Consider the following 16,191-nt stretch of genomic DNA (forward strand, 5'->3'; position numbering starts at 1 on the left):
CTTAGGGTGAGAGGCATAATGTACCACACACAGCTGTTGCTTGAATGAGAACCTGAAGCACCAAAGTCTGCACTCGTATAATTTGCATCACCTCAGTGTTCTGATTTTTTTTGTGCAGTAGACGCTGTGCTAAAGATGTACATGTCAATGTGTATGCAGGAAATGAAGAAGCTGTGAGCAGTGCAAAGATTGTTTTTTAAATAAAAAACAAATCAGAGTTATGGATAACAGTGATGTAATTTTAAAAAAAAAAAGCTTTTTTTTTCACCTTTAAAAAAAAGAATATGATGAAATGTAATAGAATTTGCACTTTTGAAATTATTTGTTAACGTATTACACAAAAGAGCAACCAGAATGTCAAATAGCACAAAAGCCTCAAGTGTTGTGGAGTTGTGGATAACAGAGATGTCATTTTTAAAAAATTGCAATTTGTTTTCACCATTAAAAAGAATATGATAAAATGTAATAGAAGTTGCACTTTTTAAATTATTTGTTAACGTATTACTCAAAAGAGCAACCAGAATGTCAAATAGCACAAAAGCCTCAAGTGTTGTGGAGTTGTGGATAACAGTGATGTAATTTAAAAAAAAATAGCAATTTTTTTCACCATTAAAAAAAAAGAATATGATGAAATGTAATAGAATTTGCACTTTTTAAATTATGTGTTAACGTATTGCACAAAAGAGCAACCAGAATGTCAAATAGCACAAAAGCCTCAAGTGTTGTCTTTCCTGGAGGAACAAAAGAACGCGGACCCTGACAAATCAAATTCCTTTCTGACATCTCCCTCTTTGTTCCCATTTTTGATTGCCAGGGAGACTGAGAGCTATGAAGAGTGCTGAGCACAGCACCGATAACATGCTTCATCATTAACGGGCTGGTGATAAGTATTCAAGCATTCAGCAGCTTCTACTTATCGGGTCACAATCATCTCTCTGAAGTAAATGCTGTGGCTCACAACCCTGTTGGTAAAACTGTTAGAGTTGTGTAAAATTACCATTCACGTTTTTGTGGACAGCCTAATAGCTCCATCATAGTACTGTGCTGATAGAATAGCGTCGACAGGCTTTTTGATGGCACATGGAAGTTTGCTCAACCATTAAATTTGTGTTATTCAACATCCTCCATGGAGACCATCCACGTATGTGTTCCTTGATCATTGTCCCTTGATACTGTATTTACGTGTTGTTAACAAACCTTGAGCCTCATCTCGGATGGCCTCTTAAGTCTTAATCCATCCATTTCTTCTTGCATGAGAAACCTCCACGCAGCAGGGATTTTAGTACCTCCATGTCTCGCATCTGTACAACCCCCCCTAGGTGCATGCAGTGTGGTAAAATAAACGAGTAGCGCCTGAGGCTACACTGGAACGTGCAAAGGATGCACAGCCATCGACAAAGTGAATAATGAATGATATTTCTGTACTGGAAATATTTGATGTCACTGTTTCATATTTATAAGGTAATATAAAGGCTTATTTGTGTTGAAATATCAAATTGAAAGTAGCCTAACTTTGATGTCATTGTTGCATATTTATGAGAATGGACTGTTTGTAGTTATCTTTTTGTTAACAAAAAAACAAAACAAAACATTCTCTTTGTTAAAACAAGTCAAGGTTTTTGTAACGTTGTCTGCAAGATGAAAGCTTCACATTTTCCTCATTTCACCTGACCGTTCCGCCTGGCCCTTTCAGCACCACGGACAGCGGTTTCTCAAACCACTCTGTTCCCCAGCTTTGAAACGCCATTCAGTTCTAATTAAAAAAAATTTTAAAGTACATTGTCCTTGATGGTCTTGAAAAGAATGTCCAAATAAAAATCCAGCACCATGGACAGCACCACGGACAGCGGTTTCTTAAACCACTCTGTTCCACAGCTCTGAAACGCCATTCAGTTCTAATTAATTTTTTTAATGTACATTGTCCTTGAGGGTCTTGAAAAGCATGCCCAAATAAAAATCCAGTATTATTTATGATTATATCTTAGCTTAGAGGAGACAACACAGCTGCATCTTGTGCAATGCTAAAACTGGGCAGGCTAACTTACGCCTCAGATCCAATTATTAAAATTGTCTGATTACTCCCAGAGTCCGATTTTATGTTTATGTGAATGCATTTGCTCATTGATGCTGAGCCCCTTTATCTCTGGTTCCGAAAATACCAATCATCGGAGAGACTAAGCAACAATAATTGAAATTGGTCGATAAAACAAAATCTTAACAACAATCCTAATGATTTGATTGTTTTATTTTGAATCAATATTTCGGAAATAAATTAATACAAAGTTTTTTATTATTAAGGGATAACACTTTGCCTACTGAATGGCCCACATATGTGACGACGGCTTACATAATATTCATTCCGTTTTTTTAAGCACTTACCAGGTGTAATTTAAAGCATGCTGTGTCAGCACTCATTAATAAAAGTTTTGTTTTCTGGTTTTTATCTTGAAGACAGAATTTCCATGGAGGCACACAGCAGTAACTTGCTCTCAGTTATTGTGCTGAATGAAACGCTTGCAGTTCCAACTGCAGTGCTGCGGCTTCATTTTCAGCCCACTGTCGTCACATTTGAAATGTATGCATGAATCATGCTGTGCTGTCACTTCGATGGACAAGTAAGCGGGATATGTGCCAAAGCCATAAGCCGCTGCCTTATTTTGATCAAAAAAGCTATGGTGACCATTACAAGGCTTTCCCAGTTGACAGATTGCAGCTTTGACACTTTTTTCCCTTGGCTTCCTCTCAAATCTAATGACTCAGGCCGTTGCTGATTTGCCCTGAGGGTTGTAGACACAATTCTCTTTCCTATGGATACCTAGACAAAGGCCAAAAATCTGAGGAGAGAACATTTAACCTTTGAGGAGATTGATAAGAAAGCCTCTCTATTGATTTGCTTTGCTCAGAAAATACGAGTCTGAGTTTACTGCGGGCATCTGGAAGAGATGCTACTAGAATGCTGGTAGGGGCAGAAGTTACTGTTGGGATTGATATAACCCAAAAATAGGCCTCTATCTATAACAGATCAATAAACTTTGAAAAATCTTTATGTGCGTACCAGGTGGTCATTGGGAAGTTTGGGCAAACTCCCGAACGGCCGGTCCATTCCAGGCCAAAATTAGACAGCCTTTTTTAAATAGACTCGCATTCCTAAACAATCTCTCATACAAAACCCCATCTTTTAACAAAACGACAAACACCTCTTTAAAAAATATAGGATGACTTATAGGGTCTTTGCATACTCTGATGCTGATTTAAAGTTGCCAATCGATTATTCGACACATTATTGACGACACAGTTTCCATTGATATACTTTAACTAGGTGATCATTAATATGATATTTATCAAATTCTATTTTGAATCCAACTCTTACTGATTTCAAACTCTTTCTGTCAGGTCCTTGACATAACGATTAAAAACAACCTAACATTAAAAGAAACAAGCCTCCTTCCTTGCCCGCATACTTGTCACAGGGTTGGCAAAGCTATTGTCACAGAGAGACTAATCTTGTGTAAACTGGGTTATAGTATTCTCACAATATTTTGCATGATTTTGTTAATAATACGTCGTCTTTTTTCCTCCCTCTTTCCTTCCTTTCAGACTGCAACATTCTGCAGAGAAACTGGGTAATAAAGAATGGGGTGGAACAGATTAGCCTGTCATCTGTGGTTTAATCCTTAGAAATGCCAAAACTCTGCCTGGAGATAATATATTCAGTGCAGCTCTCTGGTGTATATGGAAGAGTCCACAGTCAGGAGAAGTAAGGCAGTGACGGAAGTTGGTGCAAACGAATGTAGTATCATCTCCATCAATAATCCACCATCATCCTTCAGAGGCAATTACTCGCAAGTCAACTCCAGTTTAACAGGTTCACCTGATGTACCCCAGCCGCTGTAGAACATCTTTGATAAGTATTTTTATGCCACGTGTACAAAAGCAACTTCCTGAGGGAAAATGTCCCCCCCCCCCCTTCTACCCCTTTTACATGCATAGAGTAGCCCAGATTAATTTTACATCAGCCTGCCAAGTGGATTTCCTCCTGTAACCCTGGTAAACAACGAGAATTCGTTTTCATCTCAACAGATGGAGAACGACAACAACTGCGGAGCACGGCTGCACCTCAGGGGTTGAGATCTTAGCCCTCATTAAAAAGAAGTTTGAGTGGAATAAATTTGATCCACTTTGAAAGATAAAAATCAACAACCACCCTTAGTCAAGATGCAATGAGGCCAATGATGAATATAGACAACACAATTATATTTTTAGGCTTTTATTTCCCATCGTGTTTAGTATACAGGAAGTTTGTTGACTCAACATGCAATCTAAAAACTTCTATAAATTATTTATTAAATGGAGAAAAAAAATCCTTTGAGGAAAGTTATGTATTCAAGGTATGACCATCAAAAATATCAATAGTACTAAAATATTAATGATTCCACTAATACTGTCAGACCTGTTTGAGAGTTAAATTCAAGTCACATTCAATTCACGAGTAGTTTGGCCAGGATGTTTATACATCTCTCACACTCTCTTCTGGGCTGTGATTGATCACAGCAGAACCGCACACTGATGGGCTATTATTTCACCTTGAATTGAATAAATGACATTGCAGGCTCCATTCAATCTGTCGCCGGCTGTTTTGTTTTTATTTGTCTTTTTCATCGATTGTCTTTTTAGCCGTATGCCTTAACACATCAAAGCAGGGGAGAAAATCTCCGAATGATATTGTGGAAAATGTTTTTAGGGACTTCAATGGGAATGATTGCTATATGGTGAAAGTGGACAAACTCTTTTGTGAGTCATGTCATTTGAAAAGTAATGTTTGTTTGCCTTCTTTTGATCAAGTTGTGACATGTACCTATCATCAATTTCTTAAATGTATAATTGGGTCTTATTTTATTATCAGTATACGCTAATCCACAGTTTTAATTCTGAGCTCTTTTAATATTCTTTCTCTCCCACTCATTTTCAGACCATCAGTATTCATGGTCAACCTCGCCGTACTTCGATGAGGAAAGCTACTCCCCTCCACGCAAAAACATGAAGGGTCTCTCCGGTGGCCGTCCCGCCCACCACCAGCTCACCTCTCCCACCTCAGCCCACACATGTGGCTTTGGCGATGTTGACCATTCCCTGGAGCATCATTTACGGCCCCCGTCCTACCTCCTCAGCCCCACCGAGAGCTGTCCCCTTGAAGGTCGCCATCGCTTCTCCCCGAGGAGTTCCATCCACTCGGAGTGCATGGTGATGCCGGTGTCTATGGCGCCCACCGATCACTCTGTCGCATGTAGCACTTTTCCACGTATGCATTACGGAAGCGCGTCGCGGGAAAGCGGAGGTAAAACCTCCGGCGGCAGGGATGACGGTTGCTCTTCCTCGTACGGCGGCAGCGGCAAAATGAACCGAATCCCAGCCAATCTACTGGACCAATTTGAGAAGCAGATGCCGCTTCACCGAGATGGTTTCCACACATTGCAGTACCAACGCACATCCACCACAACAACGACCACAGAACAGCGCAATGAAAGTCCCGGGAGGATCCGTCACCTCGTTCACTCGGTGCAGAAGCTCTTCACAAAGTCACACTCCCTGGAAGGTTCCTCCAAGATGAACGGTACAAAAAACGATTCGCATCGGGATGGCTCGCACCATCATCACCACCACCAAGGCCACCACAAACACAGCAAGCGCAGCAAGAGCAAAGATCGCAAAGGTGACGGGAGCGGGAGGCAGCGTTCCGGAGGTTGGTGGAGTTCCGACGACAACTTGGACAGTGACAGCACATACCGACCGCTGAGTGTTATGTCGCGACACCCTGTGGACCAAATCAGTCAATGCTACCCTGATTCCATGCACAGCCACTTAACCGGAGACCTGTCGCTAAAGACTTCCAAAAGTAACAACGACGTCAAGTGCTCGACGTGTGAGAGCATGACACCGGAAGGCAAGTTCATGAAGAGGAGCTCCTGGTCCACGTTAACAGTCAGCCAAGCCAAGGAGGCCTACAGGAAGTCTTCGCTTAATTTGGAGAAACCCATGACGCCAACAGACCTCAAGTCCAACCTCAGGCCGTGTCACTATCTTCAGGTGAGTGTCACTGGTCAGAATATCTGCAATCAAATTCTTGAGCCGTCTCCTTTTATGTCCTAGCGCACAGGTGTCAAACTCAAGGCCCGGGGGCCAGATACGGCCCGCCACATCATTTTATGTGGCCCACGAAGACAAATTGTGCATCAAATTCGTGTCATTACTAGAATTGCAAATTGTCTTCACTTTTAATAATATCTTTTTTTAGATATTTAACCAGTTTTTACTCGTCTGATTTGAAAACGAGTTATTTGTCAGTTTGTTTTGTAGCTTTTACTGTATATATAATATGAGGTGCTCATCCATTTATTTGGGTTGACAGTCACAATAGCCCTCCGAAACAAGCTATGACTACAATGTGGCCCGCGGAAAAAATGAGTTTGACACCCCTGTCCTAGAAAGTCTTTGAAATATTTTTTTCTGTATAATTTACTTAATGTCTCCCATTTGTTTGCAAATGTAGCTCTGCTTAGCTTCAGAGAGAAAGTCTGTCATGCATCCATTTATTCACACCACATTAAGATCGTGCTCGTCTATCACAGGGTGATAGTTGGAGTTTTGTAATTGTCATTAACAATATACATTCCGATAGGTTTTGATGGAAGTTTGCAAGTAAAAGACAATTTTGTATAGCCCATAGTCCCAAAAAAAAAAAAAAGAGTAAAATGGCTTCACTTGATAAATATTATCAACATCCCCTGATGTAAACCTCAACCTGGAAAGGAAAAACCCAAATCCCCGTATGGGGGGAAAAATAGAAGAAACCTTGAGAAGGGACCACAGATGGATGACCAGAACTCATAAAATGTCAACAATAATAATAAAATTCTGCCCCCCTCCAAAAAAAAAATTACAACCATGTGAAGGCTGTTTTAGAAGAATCAATATGAGTTTACATCTTTGTAATTTACAGCAATATGACATCTGACAGCTTCATGTACATTCCGCCTGCAGCCCAAATAAAATGACGATGTCAGCATATTGGGGGAGACAGAGAGTGTGTTGTATGGATTTGAGTGTGTTGTAAACAGAAAGCCAATACATCTCATCAAATTGCTCAGTGGAGCCAAAACAACACTCACTTTAAGCTTGTCTCAACATAAAATCTTTTGAGGACAGTTTTGGATATAGCCAGACAGTATTTCCATCAAGTCAAGTGGCGTTTTCTGCAGTGAATCTTTCCCCCTCCCCCCATATTTGTCCACTCACTTTAGCTAGTGTCTGACTTGCAGCACCATAAACATCTCTAAAAATAGCTTCTTCTCCTGCATCCTGCCGCAGGGCTATATTTAGCCCCGCGTTATCAATCCAATCCATACGGGGGTGACACGTCTTCCCCCTTGCAGGAAAATCAATGTGTTCCCCAAGATACATAGACGTGCACGGAAGTGAAGAAGAGGTGGTTGGAGATACAATCAAGTAAATTACAAGAGCCTCCTGAGAGTTTGTGTGAGGAAAGGAATCATTTTGGTCCTCAAGCCCATTCACAAACCTCACCAGTGACAGCTCAGATGGAATTAGTCAACTCATTGGCAGCCTGTCTAATGGATGCTATAACTCAAAATCTTGTTAAAATCATGATAGCCAGTTAGTTGTGATAAAAAAAAACCTTTCCCAAAAGTTTTCCAAATTATGAATCGATGTTATAATCGAGTTTGAACAAATAAGAAAAGCCAAAGACAGCATAAAAAGGTATAGTACTATGCAAAATGATTATTTTTTGTGTATCCACTAACATAACAATGCATCACATTGATATTTTATTTTTACTGCGGTCGCTGAATTAAAATCAGCCACAACTTTTCATCACTGGGACAACCAAAAAAGTGTCCAGGGGACTGTCCGCTCTTATTGTCTGTCTGTGAGACTGAGTGTGTGGACGTGCAGCATTCATCACACGCCGGATGGTTTGATGATGTTTGAGTCACCTTGTTTGTGTCCTTGCTTGATGTCAGAGGAAATAACAACTTTGCAATTGTTCGAAAAGTATTATGGAGAGGACAGAAATATATGAATAACTCGTGGTGAGCATGAAGAAGGCGCTCGGTGTGTCTGAGGGTTCGTATGATAGATCGATTAAATGGTCATTGGGTTAGACAATGATAGATTCATAGAGGCTGATCTTTCTCTGAAATGACAAATGTTGCAGAATCAGGCCAGACGTTCGCTATCACTCTTTGTCTGTGGCCAAGTCATTTCACAAATTAGCCCCAGTTAGCCTTTCCCCACACACACTCACACACATATTTTCCATTTATTCACGTGTGCCTAATGAAAGCACTGAGTAGCCTAAACACATCAATCTGCCGCTGCCAGTTGACCCATCTGGTGGTATTTCAAGCTCCAAGATGCTCTTTGGATCTTCTCAAATCTGGGAATAGAAACAAACATTTTGTAAATATGATAGTTGGCTCCCCTTTGGAACTTGTACAGCTTCTACGTTTTTTTTAACTTTGCACAAGATGTTTGTCACAAGTCTTAAAATTAACTTTAAAACAACCATTGCAAGATTGCTCATTAGATGGTGAGATGTGTCCCAAAGATTTTCTCAATATTGTGCTGCACTCGCAGTCAATAAAAGTCGATTTTTCTCTCCCAATGCAAATTCAAAAGTGGATCACACAGTGACGTTTTTGCTCAAAGGATGTTTCAAAGGGATTTAAAGGCACAATTAAGAGGAAAGTTGAGGTGCCAAAGGTTACGCTTGAGAGACAGAAAGAACACTACATTAACACAGTCGAGTCGATTTGTGTTATTCTAAGATAGCTGTCCCTAACCACTTCTTAGTTAAGATCTAGTCTGACGGGAAATAGGAAGGGTGAGAATCAAATCAACATGTAGGCGTGCACTGCCGTCAAAGAACAAATGACATAGCATTAGGTTGATCAGCAGTAATGAAGCCTGATGGAAAAAGAGCGGTAACCTTCCATCAAGCATTCAGCACCATCCTTTACTTTTCGTTTAATGAGGACATGTTGCCGAGTTCTGACAAAATCGTTGCCATTTCAAGTGAATGTCAGCTCACGCTTTAGGGAGTCAAGGATACTGATTTACCACAAGCATTATTAGTCTGAAGCTTTGTAAATGCATCTTTTTTAATTTCATTTACCGTATTTTCCGGACTATAAGGCGCACCTAAAAACCTAAAATTTTCTCAAAAGCCGACAGTGCGCCTTATAGTCCGGTGCGCCTTATATGTGAACCAAATTCCTAAATTTAAACTGGCCCGAAGCATTGTGTCATGAAATCAATCATAAGTGGGCCGCTGAAGACTATCAATCATGAATCAAAAAGACTATGGATCATTATTTTGTGATTATAAAGTAATTTGTTGCATCTGAAGTTGAAATAAAAAAGATAAAATGGAGAATGATTTGATTCGGATTAAAAATCTGACATGATGCATTAATGGTGCACCTTATAGTCCGGTGTGCCTCATATAAGGACAAAGTTTTAAAATGGGCCATTCATTGAAGGTGCGCCTTAGAGTCCGGTGCGCCTTATAGTCCAGAAAAAACGGTAATTTAATTTAACATTAGTGTCACGCAACCCGGACAACTTGACATAGACAGATGTAAAGGAAAGAATTAATACAATTTTTGTCAGCGTCGACTAATAAATAAGAAGAGCTCTGAGAGTTTTTTTTTTGCAGTTTTATACTACGTGATTTCATATGACAGTGGTGTCCCTTGTGCACGTAAGCATACTTTATTTGGAGTAAGACCTTCGCCAGGTGTTATCACTGTCATTCTTGCTTCCCTATGATGATCCAAGAAAGAACTAAAAGTAGAAACGGAACACAGCACCTGCACCAACACACGCAATCTCTCCTTGCAATTTTGCGCGATGGAAAAGAAAAGTCCATTGTTGGGATTGACAATGACTGACCATTTTAGAGCACTCCCTATCTTTCTCGCCTCTGTGCTCATCTATTTCTACATCTCTCGCTCTGTGCCACTACTTTTAATTTAATGGAAGTGACCTTTTTGTTTTTTTTTGTTTTTTTAGTGAGAGAGGTGATGCGTAAGGGTAAAGCCTGCAGGGTTAATCAATGGAATGCACTGCTGATGTCGGAACATTGGCCGATCCCTAACAAGCGTGCACAAATACACACGCATGCTCTCTCCGGGCTTCAAAGGAAACAATTGCAAGTAATACACCGGAGTCTAATGCAATGCACGTACCGAGTCTTCTCCTCATATTTTTAAATTACTTTGATAGGATTCAATGATTATTTGGTGTCGTTATAATGTGCCATTGCTTTCATGGCTGTGTCCTTAACCTCAATAACAAAAATAAATTAGGCTTTGTAATTGCACAAAATATGATTCCTTCAAAGAATAAGTCAATTATGGAATTATTAAAATGCATCAACAAAACATCCTGATTTGGAGTATTGAAGTATTTAAATATATAAATGTATATAAACGAAAAATGCACTTGTGGCCATTTTAGGAGCTGGAATTCTTCAAGGCTGAGAATTATTTTTTATTTTTAAAATCATTGATCATCAGCGATTGATCATCTGACCTAAATTGCTCATTCTGTTGACACCATCAGCGTGTGCTTACACTCGCATGCTGTCCCGTGAGAACTGTGTCTTTGCTCACATCTTGGGTGAGGATATTCACTTCCTTGCCTGTTTTTTTTTTATCTCACCAGGGACCTGAGAATCTTTGCAGTTTATCAGCCGATCCAAATTTTAAAAGATTTCACCGCAACTTGTGCCTCACCTCTGGCGGTCCGTTCATTAATTAGACATCTAAAAATAGCGAAGCCCTCCAAGACTTCATTAACCCTTTGACTCAGTTTTGTAGCCTGTCCCTGGCCGTCCTAGGCAAAGAGATAAATTACTTGTATCACAAAGTGTGTTCCAGTGTGGGTTTTTTAATATGTGCGTGATTAACACATCACAAATAATAATATATAAACTAATCTAATTTACTGTCTCTAATTCTCAGTGTCACTGTGCACCCTGACAAATTGTGGCTTTTTTTTAATCACAGTCCACGTTTGTGGGAGTATTTTTGAAGTGTAGTATGCGATACAAAATATCTATTCTGACACATTTATCGTGAACAGTAGGTATGTTTTTTTTTATTAACATTTGCATGTGATGTGTGCCCCCTTTTTACTTGCATCTTTTGCTGAACACTTAAAATCCTTTTAAAGTGAGAATAAGAAATGGAGCAAGTTCAGTCGTGATAAGGATTTTCTCTCCAGTGAAACTTTCACTTTCTGATTATTTAGAGGGTTTTACTTGCCTTTGTCCCCATGCAACTTCATTTTTGCAATGTCAGTATCAGCCAGGCTTCCCTCTCTTGATTGCAACGGGAGTATGCAGGCACATTTCACCAGTGATGGAAGTAATGACAGAACCCAATCTTTGTGAGGGGGCATGAGTGATTTGCTGAGATAGTCAATCAGCGTTAGAATTGAACAAATGGTGACCCAACGGACACCATTACTATTTTTCCCTTAAAGAAATTAAATTAAGGAATAAACAATGAATCAAAGAAAGGAAATAAAAGATGGGGGTGGACAAAAAGTGTGATTTAATCATATAACATATTCATTAACAAACAAGCAGAAGTAAATTTTTCAAAGAACTGCTTTCAAAACATACAAAAATTAAAATTGTGTTCATGAGCAATTTACCTTGTGGATTTATGAGATATTCTGAACACAGCGACTGTACATTCCCAGTTATAAGTGAGTGTGTGAACCATATTATCTAAGTTGTTTTTAATTCCTCTCTTAAAAAAATAAGGGTAGAAAATAATTGATTTGAGCTATACAGTTTATAGGTCACAATAATGATGGAAAATATGTTGAAAAAATATCTTTGTCTGTTTTTTTTCATTTCAATTTTAATTTAATTTCACTCAACCTGACATTTGAAAATGGGTGTGCAGACTTTTTAGATCAACTTTACTTGACCAGGGGGCTTTGCTCATATTAGGGCCATCATTAAACGCTAAAAATGTTGTTGGTCCTTATCTCCAGGTTCCACAGGATGAGTGGGGAGGATATCCCGGAGGCGAAAAGGACGACGAGATTCCTTGTCGTCGCATGCGCAGCAGCAGCTACGTCAAAGCCATGGGGGATGAAGAGAGCGGCGAGTCGGATTCAAGCCCCAAGACATCACCCCAGAAATCAGTGCGACCAGATGCCCTCATAAAGGCCATCATCAGACCCAGAGAGCTGTTGGACTCTCAGAGGTACATCACATGCAACTCCTGTAGAGTTTGCCTCTACCTCTGCTTGCATGATGTCACTAATATCTTCACTTTGCTTCAGTTATTTGGCCTCCTCATTTTGACATCCAATCTTTTTTTTTTCTGTTGGATATCATTAGGATACGGCCACCAGCTTTTTTGGTATGTTTCAGGTTATTACCCCAGTTTTCATAGCCCAAGTTAAAATGTATTGGAAGAACTTCGTTAAACCTCAGTAGGAGGCGCTACAGAGCATTTTTTTAGGTAATCGTGGATGGCAATCTTAAAATACTGTATCTAACTTTTCAGATTTTATGTGCATACAAAACGCAGGATTAGGCCCTCAAAAATGTGACTACCGTATCTTCCGGACTATAAGGCGCACCTAAAAACCTAAAACTTTCTCAAAAGCCGACAGTGCGTCTTATAGTACGGTGCCTTATATATGGACCAAATTCCTCAATTTAAACTGGCCGAAGCATTGTGTCATGAAATCAATCATAAGTGGCCCGCTGAAGACTATGAATCATGAATCAATGATTATAAAGTAATTTGTTGCGTCTGAAGTTGAAATAAAAAAGATAAAATGGAGAATGATTTGATTTGGATTAAAAATCTGACATGATGCATTAATGGTGCGCTTTATAATCCGGTGCGCCTTATATAAGGACAAAGTTTTAAAACGGGCCATTCATTGAAGGTGCGCCTTATAGTCCGGTGCGCCTTATAGTCCGGAAAATACGGTAATTTTAACCGCAATTATGCGAAGGTACACTGTATTTGCAATTCTCTATCACTGTAAAGTTTAAATTTTTACAGCAAATTAACTATTGATTATAAGATACTAGCACTGTCCCTCTGGGTCTTGTTTGCTTAAACACCGCACTTTATTGCTGACCTTCTCTTCCCTAACACAGCCAACTAGTCTTTTGGGTATTCTAAGCAAAAAATGTCTACATGTCCCTGCTACCACTATAAAACCCAAGGTGACAGAGCTTTTCCAGCTGTTGTACCTGAATCATAAAAAAAAAAAGTAATAATAAATGTTCAGCAAGTGAGCCCAAGACACTTATGAAAGCTTTATTGTGCCACTGAAAATGTTTTATTCAAATGAGCTTTTTTCCGGCATTGACTGGGTGGTTTATCCATCCTGTGATGCCATCATGGTGAGTGGAAGCAAAAAAAAAAACTAATACAGTATTACCAGACCATTTTACATCTTACTTTTAACTTTATCATCAGAGCTGCACAGATTTCAGAGAGTTCACAGAGCGAGCATATTAATACCGAATCCCCCGAAATGACAGGCGTTCTTCAAGAACTCCTCGGTAATGACACCCTTGGGGCCACTCCTGGTGTTTGAAATGAATTCAATAACAAAGCTGCTCCTCTCGACTCAATAGTACTGCAGCTGCAATCAGTGGATTCCGAGTCGGGCCTCACAGCCCGATCCATGCTGGTCAATAGCTTCTTTTCAGCACAGCCCAGCACAGTCTGTGTCTATGCACTGAGCCAGTCATTATTCAGAGAGGCCTTGGAGTGCAATAACTGCAGCTGATCGCACTCCCTGCTGTTGAATCATTTGGAATCATTCATCATAGCGTTTACAGCCATTCAAAATGGATAGTCTGGGCCAGTTTTGGAAGCTGCGGAAACATGCCTCAGCACAGCAGCCTCGTATATGTCAAGTTGTTGAAAGGGACACGTACGTTCTCAGTAATAGATAGCACTGTAATCGTCGTCGATCGATTTCCAGGAAAGATGTGAAGGAAATTTTGTTAGGATTTGTGAAGGTATAAGCCATAACAATTCTTTAAATATTAAGAAGGTACTTAGGAAGGCCTGCTTGATATAGTTGTATTGTGGCATAAGCAATCCATCCATTCATTTTCAATACCACTCATCCTCTTCATGGTCACGGGAAACATACATTCACTTCTTTCGAACTAGTTGAGTGGAGTAGTGCGCATAAGCAAAGCCATCTCCGTATCGGCTTTGTGCATTAGCAATTCAGAATACAATTGTGCAGAGATGGGACCAAGTCACTCATGTGCAAGTCTCAAATGAGTCTCGAGTCTTAACCTTCAAGTCTCAAGTAAGTCCCAAGTCATTTTTTTCTTGGGCAAGTCAAGTCAAGTCCTTAAATAGGTCAAGTCCAAGTCAAGTCCTTAAATAGGTCAAGTCAAGTCACCTTATTATTGCAATTTTACCCGCAGAATCTGATCTTAGTAACGTGAAAAGACAAGATATGAGTAACTTTAAGTAACCATCATTGTCCAATGTGTCTAACCTGTTTAAAAAACATGACAATAATTTGGATTTGCACTGTAATTACTGATATTCAGTAAAATACACCGTGGAATCAAACAAAAAAGAAATTACCTCATACAATGCGTACTCAAAGTCATCGTGGAATAATGTCTACAAATGATGTGTTTATGACTTCATTGAGAGTGGAACCAGCACAACAGACACTGTAGATGACAATATTCTCGTTACATTCCTACAGGCAAATGCGTTTTGAATCTAGAAAGCTAGACACATAATGATTCTCAACAAACACTGCCCGTGCACCGGGCAAGAGCATGAGAGCTATTTCTCATGGTTCACTAGTTGGGAGGGAATTAGATCGCAGTCGAGACAAATGGTCTGAGTTGGATTTCCCCTGCACTTGTGACAATTTGATGCTCTATGGAGGCATTCAGAGAGGTCACACTCAAATTTGACAGCTGACGCAAAGCATGTGTGTGAGTCAAGAACAAGCTGTCAGGTTGTGTCACCTTCCATCATTTTCGCTTTCAAGTTCTTTTTGAGGCCCTGGTGATTGACTGGATCGCCTCTTTGTTTGTTTCACTCGTAAAGAACAGGCCTGCTCAGATAGAACAGCCAGGAGGGAACATTAGATCATTGTTTTAATCAACGATTATGGACACCTTCCATCCCCATTCAGACGTTTTCCTTCCTTTTGATCAGAGCAGATTTCTGGGGTCAGGGGGCAGTGCCCTCGAGGTTCCCCCTCTAGCACCGCCTGTGGTTAGGCAAAGAGTTTGCAATGTAGTCAACAATAAGCTAGATAAGTTACTTGTTCTGTTTCTTCCTCTGCGACTACACTTTCTTCTACGTATTAATCATCAACCATCTGGTTGTTGATGTTATTTTCACAGTCCACACTTCTGTTTTGGGGGAGGAGACTCACGATTGTCGCTAGAGATATTTGTGGTGAGCTGTGTTGTCATCTCGTGGACATTTTTTTGGGTGTTTCCCACTTACAGTATGTTCATCATCCTTTAGATTGGATGGCAATTTAATGTTACTGCAACATTGTCCCTTTTTTTATTCATCACACAGAATCCATGCTGGTCATGTTCTGTCACCCTAATGTTTGCAGCACTTTGGTGAAAACTCGCAAGCAAACATTGAGCTCACCCCAATTTCTGTACAGAACCACTTCCAGCAGGCTAATGCCCAGTGGAGTCACCTCCATCCAACTCCCACTTGTGAGGACCCTGTAACTGTGTTTTCCTCTCTGCCCACAGCTCTTATCGCCTGGATAAAATCAACAGTGACATGCGTAACTACATCACCAATTTTGCTGCAGACTTAAGGTGAATACGCGATCAGTGTCTCCAGTTAGCTCTTCATTGCTGCCGCGTTGCAGTGGTCAGATGTCAGAGGTGGCTGACTCGCTGCCTTTGCTGACAATTCGCTATTTACGTCAATGAAAGGTCAATAAGAGATCACTTGGCGTCTTTCTCATGCAGTGATTAAAAAACAGATGGGAGAAAAAAAAAACTCTGAATTCAAACACGGTCCATTAAGTTTTCTCTTTGTTTGGAAATGGAATTGGGGCACACACAAAAAATAATTGATCCATAAATGATCAGGCATT

General features: G+C 40.0%; 1 protein-coding gene across 5 annotated transcripts in view; it reads left to right on the forward strand.

Moving 5' to 3' along the window:
• dlgap2a (discs, large (Drosophila) homolog-associated protein 2a) overlaps positions 1 to 16,191 on the forward strand; it is a 70,458-nt gene that overhangs the window by 37,785 nt on the left and 16,482 nt on the right. For 3 of the 5 annotated variants that reach the window (XM_037241515.1, XM_037241511.1, XM_037241514.1), the window contains 3 exons: positions 4,970 to 6,084; positions 12,091 to 12,305; positions 15,839 to 15,907. In XM_037241515.1, coding sequence (XP_037097410.1) covers positions 5,038 to 6,084; positions 12,091 to 12,305; positions 15,839 to 15,907 — 1,331 coding nt within the window. In that variant the 5' untranslated portion in view covers positions 4,970 to 5,037. The remainder of the gene's footprint in view (positions 1 to 4,969; positions 6,085 to 12,090; positions 12,306 to 15,838; positions 15,908 to 16,191) is intronic. The other 2 variants (XM_037241516.1, XM_037241513.1) reach the window with 1 other exon arrangement.

This window comes from Syngnathus acus, chromosome 22 (genome assembly GCF_901709675.1).
Source record: "Syngnathus acus chromosome 22, fSynAcu1.2, whole genome shotgun sequence".
In the NCBI taxonomy this organism is placed as follows: Eukaryota; Metazoa; Chordata; class Actinopteri; order Syngnathiformes; family Syngnathidae; genus Syngnathus; species Syngnathus acus.